The sequence below is a fragment of the Felis catus genome, chromosome D1 (assembly GCF_018350175.1).
Source record: "Felis catus isolate Fca126 chromosome D1, F.catus_Fca126_mat1.0, whole genome shotgun sequence".
NCBI lineage: Eukaryota > Metazoa > Chordata > Mammalia > Carnivora > Felidae > Felis > Felis catus.
In genome coordinates, this window is record NC_058377.1 from 107,759,852 (window position 1) to 107,779,643 (window position 19,792).

The 19,792-nt window shown below is 51.5% G+C and overlaps 1 protein-coding gene across 9 annotated transcripts; it reads right to left on the reverse strand.

The window, feature by feature from the left end:
- Positions 1–3,876: 3,876 nt before the first annotated feature.
- SF1 (splicing factor 1) lies at positions 3,877–17,784 on the reverse strand. Of its 9 annotated transcripts, none has more exons than XM_045039510.1 (13): positions 16,987–17,784; positions 15,558–15,686; positions 12,760–12,835; positions 9,553–9,705; positions 9,249–9,338; positions 8,745–8,928; positions 8,544–8,659; positions 8,306–8,413; positions 7,439–7,619; positions 6,903–7,176; positions 6,508–6,567; positions 6,222–6,401; positions 3,877–5,460 (listed from the first exon to the last, which is right to left on the reverse strand). In XM_045039510.1, the coding sequence occupies exons 1-13, from the start codon at positions 17,381–17,383 to the stop codon at positions 5,123–5,125; spliced, it is 2,286 nt and encodes a 761-aa protein (XP_044895445.1). In that variant the 5' UTR covers positions 17,384–17,784; the 3' UTR covers positions 3,877–5,122. The 9 variants fall into 9 exon arrangements, with proteins under 9 accessions (XP_044895445.1, XP_044895447.1, XP_023095779.1 ...); XM_045039512.1 differs by having other exon boundaries at positions 6,903–7,155; positions 17,353–17,783; XM_023240011.2 differs by having other exon boundaries at positions 3,877–4,820; positions 16,987–17,783.
- Between the last annotated feature and the right edge of the window lie 2,008 nt (positions 17,785–19,792).

Genomic DNA, 19,792 nt, shown 5'->3' on the forward strand with positions numbered 1-19,792 from the left:
GTGTAGCTAGCAGAGGACGCTGGGTGTCTGGGAGAAGGGGGACCGGGGGACTCCGGGTTCCAGGGGGTTGTGTGAAGGTCGCCTGAGGCAGGGCCACTGCCCCCACGCCACCCCCACCCAAGCCGAGCCACTCCGAGATCCCCCCTGTTGCTGTCCTTCAAGGAGTTCTGAAGTGACCTTTCGAGAGCGGTGGTAATCAGATTACAGGCTGGCTCTGGCTAGGGGCTGCCGGCCCAGAGCAGGGGCCTCTGGGAACTGTAGTCCTGTGCCCACAGGGGCAGGAGAAGCTAGCATCCCCCACCCACTCGTAACATTGGCCAGTGGTATTGGGTCTCTCTGTGATGCAGCTGCCAGGTGATTGGAGACCTTCTCCCACTCATTCCTCCCACCTGGGGCCACAGTACTGGACACGGACTCAGTGGGCCAAGGTTCACGGCCGTGACCCCACCTGTAAAGTGGGAGCCTCGGCACCGGGAACCTTATACCACTTCCTCGTCTTCATGGCCTGGCAGCTCCAGGACCTTCCCTTGGAGGCTCTGGCTGTCCCCGATCCACCGCTCATGCCCTGGCCCCGGCACTGATTTGCTGTGTGACCTGAGGCTGGTCGCTTTACTATTCTGAGCCTTGAATTCCTTCATCCAATTTATACTCTCAAATAAGAATATAAATTCCTGCCTCCGCCTGCTGCTGCCTCCTACTCTTATGGAGGCCGCCTTTTGGATCCTGCTTTGTTCTTTGAGCAAAAGGAACCCAAGGCTTTGTGCAATTTCAAAGGATGCCTGGGCCTCCGGGCAGCGGGCTGGTGGAGAGCAAGAACTGGGTGTTCTGGTCTGAGGGCCAGGGAAGCAGGTCAGAGGCCCGGACGGCCGCAGGACGTTACTGAGAGAGCCTGGCTTGGGGGAAGGCCTAGTTGTTTCCGAGGACATCCTGAGCCACAGCAGGCCCAGCCCTGGAATCACGCGCGTGGTGTGGGGTCTACACTCCAAGTCTTCCAACTCCCAAGCGCTGCTCTCGTCTGCCCCCAAACAGCATTACTGGGTTGATCTCCCCGGGCCGCCATGCTTCATAGTGAGAAAAAAGATCAGGAAAATACCGAAATGTGCCTACACGGGCATGGTGGGAATACAGAAAACTTCCTTAAATGCTCCCATCTGCAGCCCCACCCACGGGGCTGTGCCTCTGCAGAGGTCACCCACCCTCCAAACCCTTGTCTCCAGTTGGGTGGGTCGGGTCTCCGGGCTTGGCTAGCACCTTGGGCCGCGGGGGCTGGACTCACTCGCCAAAGGCTGGCTGCTCTGAGTAGAGCTCAGGAAGCTCCTTGGTGCACAACAGTCCTGGAGAAAGCCCCACGTTCCCTGTGCAGTCACCTCGCACCCAAGTTGTGACGGGACCCTGCCCACACAAACCTCTGCCCTGACCTCTAATGGCCTACAAGTTCATTTTCCTGCCGCTAGGGACCTGCTCCCAACCATTCCCAAATTCTCATCCGCTCCCCAGATGAATGCCAGCCTCTTCTGGCTGGCTGGCTCTGACGCCCCTCCTGGTGTACCAGCGCCTTGCTGGCCCTTCTGTGCTCAAGGCACTGGCTCAACAGGGATTTGTCCCATTTCTACTAGGAAACAGAAATTACTTTTTAAAAGTAGGCTCCGTGCCCAATGTGGGGCTTGAACTCACGACCCTGAGACTAAGGGTCACATACTCTACCAACTGAGTCAGGATGGCGCCCCAGGGGACATCGCCTTTTTTTTTTTAAACCTTTGTTTTATTCTAAAGTAGGCTCCGCACCCACAATGGGCTTGAACTCACGACCTTGAGATCAAGAGTCTCACACTCTACGGACTAAACCAGCCAGGCGCCCAGAATTACTTTTGACTTCTCTGACTACCCCCTTGTGGGTCTCCAGTGGCCCCCACTGGAGTGACGCCACCCCAGGGAACCCCCCTTTTATTTTGCAAGCCCCAGCCCAGCATGATGAAACCTTGAAGGCTCAGGCTGACCTACTTGCCTCCCCATGTCCTCCCCAATCCCTCATTCCCCATCCAGTGCTGCGTGTGCAGATCAATCTTGAACCCTGGAAGCACTTGACCAACCCGAGTAACTCAAGTTGTTTATGTCTGACTAGGTTTCTAACCAGAAATCCTGCCTCCTTCTCCGGACCAATCTTGGGTTTCTCCAGAGCCCGAACACTGACCTTTCCCAACCGGTGTTCCTTTCACCAACCAGGCTGAGGGGGCAGGGAGCCAGTGCCGAAGTGACAGGACAGACCGGCTCGAGCAAAGGGCTTTTCCTGCACTCTTTCAGGTCCTAAGGCGGGTGGGAAAGCATTTCTCCTCTCTCCCCGCTCTTGCCTCAGAGGCAGGTAGCTCCCTACACTTCTGAAGGCCAAGCCTCTCTCCCATTTCAGGGCCTGGAGCTCCCTGGAGAAAGGCCCAGAGACGTGCCTTAGCTAGCCACTTTGTTACTCTCCAAAACCTTAACAAAAGCTGACGGCGGGGAGCAGGGAGGGAGCTAGCACAGGAATGGAGCTGGCCCCAGGGGAGAGAGACGGAGGAGATAGCTGGGCTGTGGTTAAGTCATTTATTGATTTTATTTCTAAAACCCACATAGCGCCACTTTGCCTCTTCCAGAGCTTCAAAGAGCTAATTAACCGCCCAATGAGCCCACCAGGGAAACCGGGCTTGTGGGGGAAGCAATGAGGTGAAGCCAAGGTCAAAGAGGGTTGCTAGGCCCCAGGCCCTGCCCCCTTTCCGCCAGTTAAGGACAAAGAGAAAAGAGCTTGTGCTCTTCGTTTAGTCACCTGTCACCTGTCGTCTCAGGGCCTGGTTAGGGAAACCCACTGAACTTGCCTCCCTCCTGAGGGTTTCCTGAACCCCGCAGGCCTACGGCAGAGATACAGACGCCCTGGACGGGGCCCACAAAACCGGGCCGTGCTCCACACAGAAGGCACTGGGCGGGCCCAACCTGAAGGTGGAAAGCAGCCCAGGCCGGAGCTGCCCCCACCGGCCAGGTGCTGGGGCAGCAGGGGCGTGCTGTCCCTTAACCTCCTCCAAAGGAAGGAGAGGCTGCCAGGAAAGGCAGGCTCCACGCAGGCTCCCCAGGGGCGGTGCGGCACAGCGGCGGCAGCGGTCGGGCGAGGACCTCGCTGCCTCGTGCAGCCCTGACGTGGGTTTTTTTTCTGCTGCCACAACAGGCACTGTCCACTGCCCCACCCGTGAAAGAACAAAACGGCCCGAGACCCCTGCGAAGAAGCGCTTACGAAAAGTGCGGATGGGGCACTTTTTCTCGCCCCCACCAACCCCCAAAGCCAGCAGCGCCGGCAGGCTGCAAGCAAGTCACGGGCAGAGAAAGAAAAAGCCACTTGGCGGTTTTAATTTTAGCTGCTCTGTGCCTCACAGGCAGGATTAGTTGGCTTGACCTTTAGTGCTGATGCCTCCCTAGGCCCAGGGCCTTGGTCAGGTGGCGGCTTCCAGGCAGAAGTCGCAACCAGAGCTCATCAGGGGTGTGTGTGTGTGTGTGTGTCTGTGTGTGTGCGCGCACGCGTGTGTGTTGGGGGGGGGGGGTGTCCAAGCCCCAGGGAAACGCTTTCAAAAGAACAGGGACCAGGGGAATGAGGGGCGATGGAGGCGAGGAGGGGGGTGCGAAGAACCCGAGTCTCAGCTAGTAAACCAGGGAGAGATGGCGGGACCACCCACACACTCAAGCTCCCACCGGCAAAGCCACACACGGGGACACAGGTGGGAGGCTCCTTAATTAGTGTCCCAGCAGTCCCCCAGAAGAGACCGGGGTGGCTGGGGCCAGGTGCTGAATGGAGGTAAAAAAAGCAACTCTGGTGCTGGTGCAGGGAATCTAAGAAGAGAAAATGAAGAAACAGACCCAGAAAACCACACTGCTCTTTTATTCAATGGAACACCCCCTTTAACGCAGTGTTGAATCATACACCGAAAAAAAAGCCCAGAGAAATTTCTGCAGATAAACCAGTGAAGAGAACGCGCATTATACATTATTGTCAACATAATCACTCCATGAAGAGGGAAGGGCAGGAAAAAGGAAGTAGAACGAAAAACGAGGGGCTCAAACCCTTAGACACTGCAAAACATTCAGACGTTTGGGATTAAAATAAAATTTAAAAGGAAACCTTCCAGGAAGGAGAGGAACAAATGGAATCTGAGGCAGCTTAGATGCTCAGGGAGCATGGAAAGGACTCTCCAGGGTGGCAGACGAGCCCAAGGTGGCTTGGGTGGCCCCACCTAACGCTGGCAGGGGTGCCGGGATAGGTGTCGACCCAGAACCTGGAAATGAACCCGCTTCTCTACAAAGGTGGCAAAGACAAAAATCTCACGCTACAGAAAGAACAAAAAAAAAAAAGTCTCTGGGGTGGTCATGGCAACCTTGAAAACTTTAGAACCAAAGAACCCCCCCCCTCCCGCCCCACCCCCGCAACTAGCCTGACATCAATGGCTAAAGCTTGCGCCTAAAACCATTTGCTCCCTCCTCTCCTTAGGAAGAGAAGAACAAGGAACGGAGAAAAAGGAAAGGAATCTAATTGCAGCAGAAGATCGGGGAAGAGCATCTCCTTGGACGGAGTCTGAAGAAAGGAAGAGATCAGGAAATAACAAAGGAAAAAGAAAAAAATTAATAAAAATTTCACGATATGGAGCCAGCGTGTTCCGATTCCGTCCACAAAAATAACTCAGGCTGCTTTGCCGAACCATCCTGTCCACCAGGGGCGCTGCTGAGGCTGTCTGCCTGGAAGGGTCACCAATGGGCGCGGAAAGTCCTCACTCTCATGGCTCGGGCCATCGCCGCCGCGGGGAGGGATCCTGGCGGCCCGGTTTGGGGAGAGGCAAAGGGAGTTGGGTGAGGAGAGAAAGAAGACAAAGAAGACACTCGATGCTACGGGGCGCCAGGAGAGCCCAAGCTGGCGCCCCTACTACCACCTGCCCGTTCCCAAGCGAGTCCTCAGTCGCTTGGCCCAGCCCGGTGCGTGCACACACACACATGCGTGCACACCAATCACATGCGTGCATCCCAATGTCTGGCTCCATATGGTGAGGTTCGGCGTGTGTTTAAACGAGACCAATTCTCTCTCTATATAATATATATTTTCTTAAAAAAACCAAGTCTAGTTCTGTGGTGGAGGCGGTGGGGGAGCTGGAGGCATCCCGAAGGGCGGCATGCCCGCCACCCCCATGCCCATCATGGTGACAAAGTTAGAAGGGTCCATGGGAGGCGGAGGAGGAGGGGGCGGGGCATACATCATGCCGGCGGAACCAGGCGGCGGAGGCGGCGGAGGGGGAGGGGCCCCGGGCGGCAGAGGCGGCTGGACCCCGGGGGGCAGGGGCACCATAGTGGGGTTGCCTTGCATCTGAGGGGCTCCTGGAGAAGCTGCGGCAGCCGCCTGCTGCTGTTGCCATGGCGGGATGGACCCTGTGCCAGCGCTCGTGGTGGTAGTCGTCGTATCTGGGGTGGTAAAGAAGCCCAAGGTCACACGCGCGGGGGCACACCGCGGCTCTCTGCGGCTGCTGCCTTGGGATGGGGGGGCGAGGGGCGCCTGCTCCTTGCTTGGCATGCGGTACGGTGGTGGGGGGCGGGCGGGCGGGGCGGTCCTGGTGATGGGGAGTGGAGGGGTGGGCAGGACTACCCTGGGGTCAGCCTCGAGGTCTCTGGGCTTAACAGAGTAAGCCCTTTGTCACCAATGCCCGTGGAAGGGCTGAGGGAAAGGTACCAGACACAAGAACCGGCTCTGACGTCCCTCCGCCCATCCGCCGCCACCACCGAACGGCACATTCAACCTCAAGGCCACAGCTACTCTCCCCACAGCCCGGTCCCATCCCTGCAGTCTCTCAGGCCCCAATCACATCCCTCTCCACAGCATGCAAGCACCCTCCCCACCCTGGCCCTCCGCACAGGCTCGGGCCAGCCAGCGGCTGGCAGCTCACGCAGCCCACCAAGAGCCTGGATTTCCGGCACCCTACCTACGATGGCAGGTTCCCTCCAGGTCCCCCGAGACCTCTCCCCAGACACAACCACGCCAAACATCAGCTCTCTTCCCCAAGATCCCCAGGAGGGCCAGGAGGCCCTTTCTGTTTACACCCCCAGCAGAGACCAGAGTCTCCTCCCAGGGTGTCCGCCTGCCCGCGTGAGCTGCGAGGTTCTCTTGTCCCTCTCAGCCCCACCTCCCCATCCCACCCACCCCCACAAGCCCAAAATATTCCACTCACTTTGCTGCCATGGCAAGGGGGTACTGGAAGCCATACTGCTGCTGGGCGGAGGGGGTGGCGGAGGCTGCTGCTGCTGCTGCTGCCATGGGGGAAGAGGGCCAGAGGGAGGGGGCGGGGGCTGCCCACTGGGAGGCGGCGGCGGCGGCGGCATCATGCCCATAGGCGGCGGTGGCATCATACCTGCAGGCAGGCGGAGGCAGGGGTGAGGCCTCAGGGGAGGAGAGACCGGAGACCCCACTGGCGCCCAGGGCACACCCCAAAGGGAGCAGGGGACAGGCTGTGTTACCTTTTCCTTGATGCAGGCGATAGACCCCAGAGCCCACAGGCGTACTTCCCAGGTACTGATCTTGATGGAAGGAAAGAGCAGGGACTTAGCAGGACATTGGAACCAGCCAGAGAAGATGCCCCCACCGACAGCTCGGTCGGTCACACAGCCTGCAACCGCTACCGTTCTAAGAACAGTTCTAGGACTGTTGCCTTGAAGAGGGAGGCCTCTGTCTACCCCACACAGAAAACACTTCCTGAACCAGAACAAAGTCCTGCTCCTTCTGGAGCCCGAGCCTTAGCAGGAGACCTGGTGCGACACCCAGCCACTCCGAGGGCTGCTTCCGGTTCGCAGCAACCTGATGTAACCCTTGCTTATCCCAAAGCCCCAAGGTTTCTGGTCTGACACTTACTTACCCATTGGAGGAGGGCCATGATGCCCAGGTGGGTGGGGGCCCTGGTTCATCGGTGGTGGTGGCGGCTGCATCCAAGGGGGTGGGGGTCCGTTAGGGTTGTGCTGCATGGGATGTCCACCGTGCCCACCTGTCAGGCTGGGTAACGGGTGTGGGAAGCTGTGGGGGCCACCTCCGGGCCCACCAGGACCACCTCCGTGCATGCCGTGGTAGGGCCGACTCTCTGAAGGGCCCGAATTCATCCAGGGTGGGCGGCTCTGGGTGGTGGACATGAGAGACTACGTGAGAGCATTTCCCGCCAACGTCCCTGCCTGCTCCCCCTGGTGGCAACACTGTTCTTTCGGCTCTGTCAAGAGGTCCAGAACCCGAAGACGGGATCTTCCCAAAGCGAGAGATCCCCAAACATCCTGACGTCCGGAAGAACAATGTTGCCAGCCACGTCCGCCAACCTGCTCTACCCAGAGCACCTGGCCACAGCGCCCCCGTCTCTGAGGAAGAGAACGGGGGACCGGGCCACAAAAACCAGCCCCTGAAACTCACCGGGGGAGGTGGGTTGTTGGCGGGAGCAGCAGGCCGAGGCGCACTGGCCAGGGGCGTGGTGGCAGGCCCAGAGGTGGAGCCCACGGACGCTGGCACAGGGGCTTCGCCCAGTTCAGCCATGAGGGACAAATACTCTTTATCCATCCGTGCTTTATCCTGAGCTGACTGGGGGTCACCAGGCCTGAAGGTGGGATAGGGAATGGAGAGAGAGAAGAGAAAAAAAAACGCCTTCATTATTAAAAAAAAAGTTTTACGTTCTGAGAAATTGACAGTTTTGAGGAATCCAACGATCCTTCCTCAAAATAGTCTCATCCAATCTTCAGTTCTGTGCCCAGCTCTGCATCTGAGATTACCACGCGGATCTCTGCCACAACAGAGAAGACGGAGATCATACGACCACGCCAGCCACGGGAGCCAGGAAAGCACAGGCTCTTCCAAAAAACAAACTTGCATCAGATCCTACATTCCCAGTTTGAGGAAAGGAAAATATATGCAAGACGAGAGCACCTGCCAGGTTTTCCAAAGTAAAAAAAGGAGAAAACTGTTGCCATCAAGGGCTGGTTCAAAACCGGTCAAGAATCCAGACTGCTTAGCAGCAAAAGGTAGTTAACACTGAGGCACAGTATATCCAAAATGGAAATTTCCAGTGTTCCTGAACTCAAGACGAGCCACCAAATACAGGTGTTCTGCACAAGCTGCTCCTCATCATCCTGGGCTTTAACATCACGCCGTCACAGACCACATTCACAGAAAGGGAGCATCTCTGGTCCAAAAGTTAATAGGAACCAACCAACAACGTGCTAAAAAAAAAAAAACACAGTTTCGTACACCACAGGCTACAAAGAAGCTCCAACTCCAGCCGCTCACCTTTGGAATTTACAATCGGAAGCAATATGGCCAGCCCCTCCACACTTGGTACACACTGTGGTATTGGTAATGCTGCGGGTCTCTGAGCTCTGCCAAGGTCTTAAGATCCTGTCAAGGAAGAAAAAACAAACACACAAAAAAAGACAAAGTCATCTCAAGAGCCACGGTCAAGCTCCCTACTCCCACAGGTTCTTTAGGTCCGAGTGCACTCTCCCTCCCTTCAAAACTGATGCCACACCTGTTATCATCTTCTCGAAGGGTCCCATTCAAACGGGCCAACTCCCGAAGCTGCATCTTCCGTAGATCATTCTGGTCCTCAGGGGTCTCAATACCCTGCTTCAGGATGTTTCTTATCTAGCGGAGATGGAACAGTCAGTCATGTAAGCACCGGGGCCACTGTATGACTTCTAGCAACAGGCTTCCTTTCTGGCTGCCTCACCTGTTCCACAGCTTTCTTCACATTCTCCATGGTGTTGGCGGTAACCAGGGCATGAAGTGGTTCATCTTCTCCAGGCAACATCTGGCCATCTTTGCGCCCAACCTTCCCTTCTTTGACAGACCCTTTTCCCCGAATCATAATCTTGGCGTTACATTCCTTCTCTATGTTCTTCAAGGTGTTCCCTCTATCAGAGGCAGAAAGAACGGAGTTTTTGTATTCGCCAGGCAAGGTCACATGCCAGAAAAGTGTGACAGCATGGAGTTGGGATTTTCCCACCAAAAGCTCCATGACCCCCAAGTGAAGGCCAGCCATAGCAAACGATCCCCAAGATCAGACTTCTCTGCAGTAAGAGGCCGAAGTTAAAGAGATTTTCTCACAGAAAGGCGTGAACTCCCCCCAAAACAGGAAGGCAAGCTATCAATTGTACCCAATGGGGCCTAAGATCGATCCATCTCACGGGGTCTCAGGATTGACGCACTGTCCCATAGGACAGCACTTACTCACCTGGGCCCAATCAGCAGCCCCACGAAGTTGATTTCTGGATACTCATCTTGTGGAATCATTACTTTATCGCTCACCCGTGTTGCTGGAGGTCTAAGAAAGAAAAGACTCATGGACGCCGCGTGTTTCTGAGACAGGACACCGCACCGACATTCCACAGCTCTTCTAAACCTGAGCTTGGTACCATGTGTTAATCACACGTGACTTGGGGCAAGAGAGGAGACATGGGTACCAAAACGGTTCTACCACCAGCTCACACGTGGCCCACACGTGTCCTTGTCCCGGACCGGCCAGCCCCTCTGCTTACTTGTAATCTGCAGGCGGCTTGAAATCAGGGTTGAGGGCAACCATCTCCGTGATGAGGTTGTGCCGCTCCTCTTCAAGCTTTTTGCGGGTGCGGAACTCGCGGGTGTTAAGCCGCTTCCCCTCGCTATTGTAGATGGGCTCAGGGGAAGGGGACCTGTGGGAAACAGAGCCCCGTTATGGCTCTGCCTTCACTTTTCTCATCCCACACGGGCTAAAATTAGTCTTCCCCAGCCCCTCTGCCTCTCAGACCCTAACACAACACTCTTCGGAGGAACCGACCATAACGTGTGCTATTCAAGATCGTGTGGAGTGGGGAGATGAAAGCTGGCTTAGCATAGGGGGACTGGGGTGTGTGTGAGAGAGGAAAAAAAAAACGGTCTGGCTTCTAATTGTTGAGAAGAAAAAAGTCTGTCCTTCTGGGGGGAAATCTTTGGACTGTAAATGGCAAGGACAGTATCATCTTCTGGAGTCTTCTTGCCAAGTATGGATTTTTCTTTCGTTTTTAAAAAAGCTGTACAATATTACAACTCTACGAACCACGGAAACCCCAAGTTTAGGTAAAATGTGGACTCTTGCAGAGCTCGCGCCCTAGCAGGAAGAGTGTCTGCACCCCTACCGCAGAGTAAGTACGAGCTCTTTAACCCAATGCGACTGGGACTCAAGGCTGCTGCAGCTACTTGGCCCCACAATGGAGAGAGATGGTTCAAGGCTTCGTCTCTGCTTTTCCTTCAATGGCCTGGCTGGCTGTGTCCAAGGCCCAGGAGCCAACCTGTTTTCTGGCTGTTCGAGGTTGGGGAGTCTGGGTAGAGAAAAACGTTAAAGTGCTAAAGCAGCTTCTGCTAGAGGCTGCAAGTGCAGATTTGGTCAAGTGCTTGTCTAGGGTCTGGACCTGCAAACGGCAAGGGGAAAACCTAGGATTCTCCACCAGAGTTTACAAGTCCAGAAAGCAGATTTTCTCTCTCTCATTTTTTTAAGGAGTAAAATGCTGTTGCTACAAGTAAAAAAATAGTAACGATAAAATGGTCAGTTTACCACAGCTGGATTTTGCGGTAATAAAAAAAGAGAAGTTACGCTCCTAGAATTCTGAGTTGAGATTACAAAAAGGACCATAGCTTGATATTCTGAATGAAAATTTAGTAGCAGCTGCAAGAAGGGAAGAGATCATGTGGATCAGGTTATTAAAAAAACATCCTGAAAGTAGTCAAGACTCCTATACCCTTGGTTTAGTTGAGAGAACCTTGCCTAGTTGGAGAGCAAGGACTGAACTCGGCTGCTCCCACTGTCTTCAGCCTAAAGGGAACCATGTCATACCACATTACACACACGATGGAATAAAAGGTCAGGTTTGTTCATGGCTAATGACGACTAAATGACACCTCCGTTTCTAGCATTTATATAAACTGTTGACACAATCCAATGATAGTGAACAAAAGCAAACATACCCCAGCTCATTAGACTATCAGCTTACACATTTATGTCTACAAGAGATCTTAAAAACATTTTTAACTGTGCAACTTAAGCAACATCAAAATAGCAGAAAGTGGCTTGATATTGAGAATACACCTTCTTAAGAAATAACCTTATTAAGGTAAGAAACTCATGCAATTCCCTCCAACCTGGGCTCAAAAGCAAAACCAGTCAGGCATTAGGCCCTCTTTCAAACTGAATACAAGAGAGAAGAAAACTCTGCTCTGGTTTTATTTCTAACATGCTTGACATTTCTAATTCTCACCCCACAGCTATCTAGAATGTAAGCATTTCTAGCTAATCAACAAAACAAGTTTTACCGGTACCAAATCGGTCATTTAAAAGCCTCCCCACAGTTTAACCTCGTCCCAAATTGTGGATGTGAAAGGCAATAGCTAATATTCTAGAGGTTAGATTGGCCCAACTTCTTCACTTCGAATAGGCATCACATAGATGAACTAAACTTTAATCCCAGTTCTCCAGGAAGCAAAGGTTAAAAATTCAACCTTTTGAGGAATTGCCTGGCAACCTGTTAGACATATTACTAAAGGGAAAAAGGCCAAAAAAAAAAAAAAAAAAAAAAAAAAGCAAAAAAAAAAAAAAAAAAAGCACTCAACAGTTGTGGTCTACAACCTACAATGCAAATCTTGGGGGGGGGGGGGGGGAAACAACACCAAAAAATATAAAACACAACCTTCCAACCAAAACCTACAGATAAAAAAATAACAAATTCAATCACGTAAAATGAGAGAACACATGGAGAAATTAATTTGTTCCCTGGCAAATGGCAGCAGAAAGATGCATTGAGTGAGTGGCTTCTAAAACCATTACATCATCTTCCTGATTTAACAAGCCATTAATTGGGTAATAAAAGCCGAAAACACTAACTTTTAAAGGGAAGTGCTTTCAACTATGCTGCCTGCGCTAAGAGAAACTTCACGGAGAGGGAGGCATACTGCCCTTCGATTAGACTTTAGCGGTTTGAAGTTCAACCAGTCAGTAAAATTCCTGGTTAAAAAGTTCATTTCCCTCAGACTTTTGACTTTTCAAAGGTGAGAGAAGTGATAAACAGAGATGACATGACCACAGCTGTTTGAAAACCACACTCTTATAAAAAATAAAGGTGATTTAGGGTTGGTTGCTAGCCTTCCCCAGATAGGTGAGAAATGTTCTGGCCCCTCCCAATACCCCCAGGCAATGGCCAAGGCTGAAAATTCACTGGCAGTGAAGGACGCTGGTTAGAAATCTCATCTATTTTAAAACCATCTCAAAACCATGAGGAGGACTGCAGCAATGAGCTAACCAGGTAAGAGTTTCTGGTCTGCTCAAACTCAGTGATGCTCAAAAATATTCTTAATCCCTGCATCGTGTACCTGTGAGAAAAACTCTATACCCTCGGCTTTCCACCACAGCGGTTACTGTAAAGGCTGGTGAACGGGCCACCTCACTGTCCCTACTACGGGTGGGTAAATCAGGTGAAAATCTACATGCTTACCAATTGGAAACCAGTTGTCCATTTTCCCGTTAACTTTTTACTCTGCTAGTAATTAAGTTTCATTCCAATTTTCTAACTGATGACTAACCATACGGATTGCTAATTAAACCCTAGGCCCAAGAGTCAGAGTATTAGCAGTCGTCTTACTATGATTTCTTTGAACTGACACAATATGTTGCCACCAGTAAAACGTATTGAGAAAAAGGTAAAAGCGTTACTGTCAGCTGGTTAAAACTGTTTCCCAACCTGTCCTCAGGGTTAGGGGGGATGCCCAGGTCTCCTGTGCGCAGTTTACGAGTCAGGTCTTCTATCTGCAGTTGCACTGGAAGAAACCAGGTTAGGAAAGAAAAAAAAAGGATGGAAAAAAGACAATGTTACCAAAAAACATCTCAAATCTCAACAACAAGCATGAAGAACTCGGAGACTTTGAAAGGGACGACTGATCAGTGAACACTCTGAGGCAAAAACCCCCAACCGCCTATCGGCAGGAGTCCACTTACATCTATAGGTATTTTTCACTTCAAAATGGTTATCACTTAAGGAAGCAAACAGTTTGTTGGAAGAGGGGTTAGCGGTATAGACTGTTCACTAAGGCTAACGTCAAAGCAATTACTCGGTGTTTCACTTCTTCCCTCCCCCCTCAAGGCTCGCTATACGAATGGCACCCAAAACAAAGCATGTACGTTATCACCAATACCCTGTTCCCAACCAAATTACTTTGAGGGCAAGACTCTTGAGAGTTTACTTTTCATCATTAAGTATTAAGCAAAGCCCAAAATGAAATCCAATTAACATGGGACAAGGAAAAATAGCAGTTGAGCAAAGATCATTTTCATTGATACCAGATTCAAAATTCCTTCAACAAGTAAGACATTTAATAACCAATCCAATACCTCATAAACAGTTCGTTATACATACTCTTTCCGTACAACCCGATCCGTACTAATAAGGATCTCCCAATACCTGTTGCTTTTGTTCAAATCTTCATATACCTTAATAAACCAGTAACCGTGAGATGTTAACAAGTCTGTCTTCAGACTCGCTCCTCATGAGGAGTGTAAAAGGCAGGGGGGAGAAAATAGAAGTGTGGGTCAAGGAGAATGTGTGTGGCCCTCAGACCTTGACAAATAAGGCTGTACGTGAAAAAGAGAGGAGGGTTTCACAAAAGTTCAATGACTCCAGGGAAATGTTACCCGGCTGATTTCTCAAGATAATGGAACTGCAGAGCAAGATCACTTTCTTCAGCGTGCTGAAGAGTCACCTGTGTCTTACCTTTGTAGCATCTGAGAGTTGTGAGCAGGCATCTCTAGTAAGGGCAAGTCTTAACTGGGTTGGGTTAAAGTTGAGTTGGCTCCAAAAACAGGATTAATACAGGTCTAACCCAAGACATCCTTCTAATTTTAGATACATCCCCCAAGGCTATACCGTATATCCACTCCAACTCCAGAGAAGTGAAAATCCACACTCATATCAAGAGATGATACTTGGGGGCATCGTACAAGGCAGCGTGTACTATGAGAGACACAAGATGAACGAGATCTGTGGATCCCTAAGCTCTTCTATGCCAGGAAAGTGCTGACTTGACGGTCAAGTATTAAGTTCAAGAACTCAAGTGAAAGTCCCCTTCATGGGAGCAGGCAGTCCTCCTAACTACGGTAGGGATGTGGGGTCTGACCTGAGGAAATAACTGGAAATTAAACCCAAAGTTTGGGATCTTCCTTGGAGCTGAGATCTATACTGGCCTCGGCTTTGACTCTATCCACTTGGATTATAGCTGTGAACAGCCCTTCGGGCTCAGTGCATTAACTCCCTACACAGGAAGAGAACTGGAGAACTGCAGAAGTTTGCTTTTCCCCATTTCCTAAGACTGCTTGTGTTTTGGGAACATTATCCCACTGGGAACATTTCGCAAGGTTGTAAAGACCCGGAACGATCCAGTGTGAGATGAAGGGGTGGGTGGCAGTAGATTGGAACAGTGGGGAAAGAAGAAATATTAGTACGTGAAAACAAGATAAACAATTCCAACACCTCAAAACTCTCGGCAGTTAAAAAAAACGAGATTCAGATCCTCAAGAATAACACATGCCAGCCTTGAAGCTTTTACTTATGAAGGCTCCAGACTCATAGGCCTAGGCAGCCTTTGCCCTAATTTACTCCAAAGGGGATGTTTATCTGGTTAGTAAGAAATATTTCCAAGTGAACTTTTCAGAGACAGCTGCAGATACATGAATAAAAGTGAAACTTGCATTAAAAACCTTGTATTTGAAAAAAGGTAATTTTAAGATTAACTTCATTTACATTGTGGACAGTCATTGTTAATTCTTGAAATTTCCCCATCAGTTAAGATCTTTTATCCTATCACCTCATTCCATATCCAAGTAGTATCCCTTTCCCAGCAGAGTTCTTTGATAGTAAATAGTAAAAGAGCCCTCGTTTTAAGACAGCTCTCCAAAGACCAAACCAGAAAAGATGCTGAAGGAAAGGTTAGATTCAACAAAATGGTAAAAAGGGGTGCACTGTGAACACTTTCAGAGCCAGTCTTTGATTAAATTAAGGTTTTTTCTTTTCAGAAAGTACCTATAAAAAAGTAAAAGACCACATTTGAAGGGGAGGAGGAATATGAAATTATGGTGAAAACCCATGCTGTGAAAAAGGTACTTCGTTTCTAATACCTGCAGTGTTCTCCACTGGGGCCGTGTCCAGAGAGGCAGAAGACACTCACCTCACAACTGGCAACGAGCAGCAGCTGAAAAGGGCAGGTGGGTGCTGGACTGGGGGCTACCCTCACTCCCAAAGTGGGTCCCTCTACCTTCCTGGCACTCATGGAGAACACTGCTGTCACAGACAGACCAAAACAAGGAGCTGCAAACCCAGGACTTAACACAGCAAAAACTGATGGATTATGTCAAAGTCGAGAATGAACATCTGATACCTCATCTTAAAAAAACAAGACTTTAAGGTCTCAAACTTACAACACGCAAAATGTCGCTCAGAATAAACTGTAACAATCTGAAAACGCATTTGGGTGCAGAACGTGTATTTACCTATATAAGCTCTTTCTTGTTCCCGAGTAAGTCCAGGGGGGATAACCGTAGGCATTCCTGGAATCACCGTCTTCTGTTCCATCGTATCTTGGTTCCATCGGCTCCTCTTCCGCTTCTTACTTGGGAAGTCTACAGGCAGACAAGGTCCATCAAATGCAAATATAAACCAGCAAACTATAAAGCAGATCAGGACACTGCACACAACCTCTGCAGATCAGGAGCCTGAGAACCTGACCTAAGACATTTTATAAATGGCAAAAAATAAAAACAAACCCGGGAAATCAGAGACACATAGCCCCTATAAGGGTATCTGGACCTGGGTCCGAAAAGGTAACATTTCACATTTATAGTATGTCCGGGGAAACTGTGAGGTACGTAAACAATCTAATAAATCTCTACATCTAAAGTTTCAGACCTACATCAACAGTGGATGTCGCAGAAGCCAAAGTATACTGAATAATCAGGCTCGTACAATTATATTGAAGAAACCGCTGTTTCTTCCCACGTCCCCCTCCCCACCAGTCACCTTTCCAAATTGGCCAGAACTCAGCGAAACCAATGATTTACTAAGTGAAAAAGCCCAACTTTTCAACAAGATTAGTTTTTTCTTCATCAGTTTAGCCAAGATAAGCAACCTTCCTGGCCAATTAGACACTCAGTATCTGACGTATCAAAAATTCAACAAAGAGCAAGCTATACGACAGCCACCAAGTCCTCCTCCTCCAACTGCGGGAACTCCCTACACTTTTAATACACACAGATCAGTTCTACTTCCCAGGGGGTGCAGGCCCAGGGGCAAAGCCCCAACACTAAGGGGAAGCATTTATCAGACTTCCCTACAGTAAATGAACCGAGGCTAGGAAAAACTTCTCTCCCTCCAAAAGGAGCATAGGCCTCAACCGCACCCTGAGGACTTCCAAACTTTCGATCACTGTAATGAAAACCTTGCCTCGCTGTAGAAAAAGCGGCTCTCCTTGCTGCTTTTCTGCTTTTTGGGGACCGGTCTACAACCAGGAAGGAGGCGCTCCACGTCATCAGTTGACCCTTTCACGCTTTCCTGACCCTGACATGCACACCCACCACCCCGTCCACCAAATCAACTCACTCCACGCCCTTCTCCTACACCAGGGGCTAGAACACAACACAGACCCCCCCCCCCCCGCCCCGCCAGATTTTAGTCGGGCCGCGGAGCCCGGCCACCACACTGCGCCTGCGCACAGCAGCCCTTCGCCCTCCCCGCTCCCTCCAGCGCGCGTGCGCACTCGGGGCCCAAGAACCGGGCCGCGCGCCCCGTGGCGCCTCCGCCCGGGGCCTCCCCGTGCGCGCGCGCGCCCCTGCCGCGTGCAGCCGCCGTCGCCGCCGCCGCGCGCCCCTCAGGCGGCCGGGCCCGTCCGCGCGACGCCTCTCGCGCTCTCTCGGCCCGACTCACCTCCTCCGCCGCCGGCCGGGCCCGGCTGCTGGTCCTGACGCGGCGGCTGGGGTGGCGGCAGCTGCGGCGGCGACACGCGCTGGTAGAGCGGCGGCGGAGGGGGAGGCTGCGGCGGCGGGTACGAGGAGCCTGGGGAGGGCGGCGGCGGCGGCGGCTGCTGGGGAGGCGGGGGCGGCGGCGGTGGCGGCGGCGGCAGCGCCGCGAAGGGGAAGGCCGCGGTCAGGGCCCCCACCGAGCCCACGGGCGGGGGCGGCGGCGCCCCGGGCACCAGCAGCCCCGCCCCAGGCCCGGGAGCAGGCGGTGGCCCCGGCTCGAAGCCCCCTTTGGGCCCGGAAAGGGGGGGGAGGCTGGGGGGGCCCAGCTTACCCAGCGGCGTGGCGTTCGCTCCGGTCGCCATGGTGCCCCCGGGGACCGGCACCGGTGGCTCCTTTTAGGTGGCGGCGGCGGCGGCGGCGGCTTCTTCGCGAACCTTCCGGGGGGAGGGGACCCGACTGCGCTGCCGCGGAGCGCGCGGAACCCGTCCTCTCACGCGGCGGGCGGCGGCGGCGCGAGACGCACAAAGAGGGAGGAGAGAGGGCGCCGCGGGGGCGGGCCGGGGGCGACGGGTCCGAGGCCTGGATTGGGCCGAGCCGAGGCAAGGGGGTCGGAATCGGCGGCCTCCGATTGGCGGAGCCTTAGCCCTTCTCGATGCACGCTGGGATTGGCCGGACCGTTAGGCCAGGCGAAGAAATGGCGGACGAGCCTGGCGAGCTAGGAGGTGTCGCAGCGCGCACTTCATTTGTTACTGCGCGAACTGAGCTCAGCGTCCAGAAAGGAGGGGATAGGGTGGGGCAAGCTCTGTGACGTAAGAGCCAAGGGCTTTCTCATTGGTTGAAACTGATTGAGTCAATCATCCTTGGTTGCGTCGTAGTCTCATGGGATTGGCTGTCGCTTGTTCGATTCTTTTTCTACTCCCCTCCCCCGGGGAGCAGTTTCGCTGGGATTAAGCGAGAGGTCGCGGCGGTAAAGCCGCGGCTGAACGAGATTTACGGTGGGGGAGGAGTGGAGAAGGAGCGCGCATGCGCAGGTGGGACAAAGCTGCCTCTCCGCCCTTCGCTTCATAGTCGACCCTGGGGTCCGGCGCGGAAGCCCTAAGTGACGTCAATTCTCGATTCCCATGGTAACCCGGAACTGGGGGACGGGGGGAGGGGCCGGCGCGCGCCCGTAAACAGGATCCGTTGACTAGCCGCAGGTAAAAAGGGACTTCCTGTTTTCTTAAAAGAAGAAAGAAAATAAGCTATAAAATAGCCTTTTTGAAAGGTTAAAAGCAATATCTGAGCCGACAGAAGAACACATAATCTGAGGCGACAACAATATAAAGTCAATTCCAAAATTAATTTACATACACATTGCGTTTCCATTCGAATCTCAATTGGGTTGGGGTGATTACATCATCTTATAATCCTAGAATTATGAAAATAGTGGGGAAACTTGTCAACGAGGTCGAGAAGGAACTTGCATTTCAGACGGTACAAACAATATAAAAGACACCATCATGAAACGATGTAATATTGTAGGAAAGACCGATGAGGGCAACAGGAAGAGACTGAGAATAGATTCCCCCATATGTAGGTAGATTCCGTAAAGAAAAATTTAGCTAATAAATGGTATAGAGTGCTAAATTAGACAATAAAACAGGCACGGAACACGATGTAGGACACTATCAGAGTCATGTAGAGATAGAGACTTTTAGGAAGACAAGAAACTCAGACTAATAAAAGATGACCACCAAAGAAATGAAAACTGTATGATAAAAGCGGACAGTAATACATCAGGAAAATATGTTTGCCACACATGATAAAGAGCTTATATGGAAAGAAGTCTTCAAATTTAATGGGGGAGGGCACCTGGGTGGCTCAATTGGTTACGCTTCTGACTTCAGCTCAGGTCATGATCTGGTTGGTGAGTTTGAGTCCCCGGGTTGGGCTCTGTGCTGGCAGCTGAGCCTGGAGCCTGCTTCTGATTCTGTGTCTTTCTCTGTCCCCCTCCTGCTTGCTCTCTGTCTCTGCCTCTCCCTCAAAAATAATAAGTATTAAAATTTTAATGAATAAATGTTAATTTTTTTTTTAATTAATTAGAGGGGCGCTTGGGTGACTCAGTAGGTTAACTGTGGGATTCTTGCTTGCAGCTCAGGCCATGATCTCACCATTCGTCAGATCTAGCCCCATGTTGGGCCTTTTCAACGTATCAGTCCCACTCCTGGGAATCTGCCCCAAAGCAAAGTGTGTGATGATATAATGTAATGTGTTCATGGTCTTATACTGCATTTACTGCAGCACTGTAACGGTGAAAATCTGGAAACAAAGTGTGTTTCTATTAATAAGTGAATTCGACAAACTGAACGTCCATAACACAGATTATTACTAGCCAGATGTGAAAATCAGTTAATCGATACCAACTGACGTAGAGGGACTTCTGTGCTGTTATTAAAGGAGAAAAGCAGACAAATACATATTTCACGATCTCGTTTTTGTAAAGCCCCGTATATGTGTGTGCTTGTGCATGTTTTTATTTGGTTAGCTGAGCATAGCTATGGAAGAATACACGTCATGTTATTAGTGAAGCACTGGAGAGGGAAACAATTACTTGGACGTTATTCCATACATTTTGAGCACTCAAAACATTTTTTAAATGTGCTTCATACTTTTTAAAAATTTCTGATGATCCCGTGACATAACATTATATAACTGAACATAACGAAGTCCACTGACAGGAAAATCACATTTTTAATGGTGGTGGGATCTCAGGTAATTTTTAATTTTTTCCT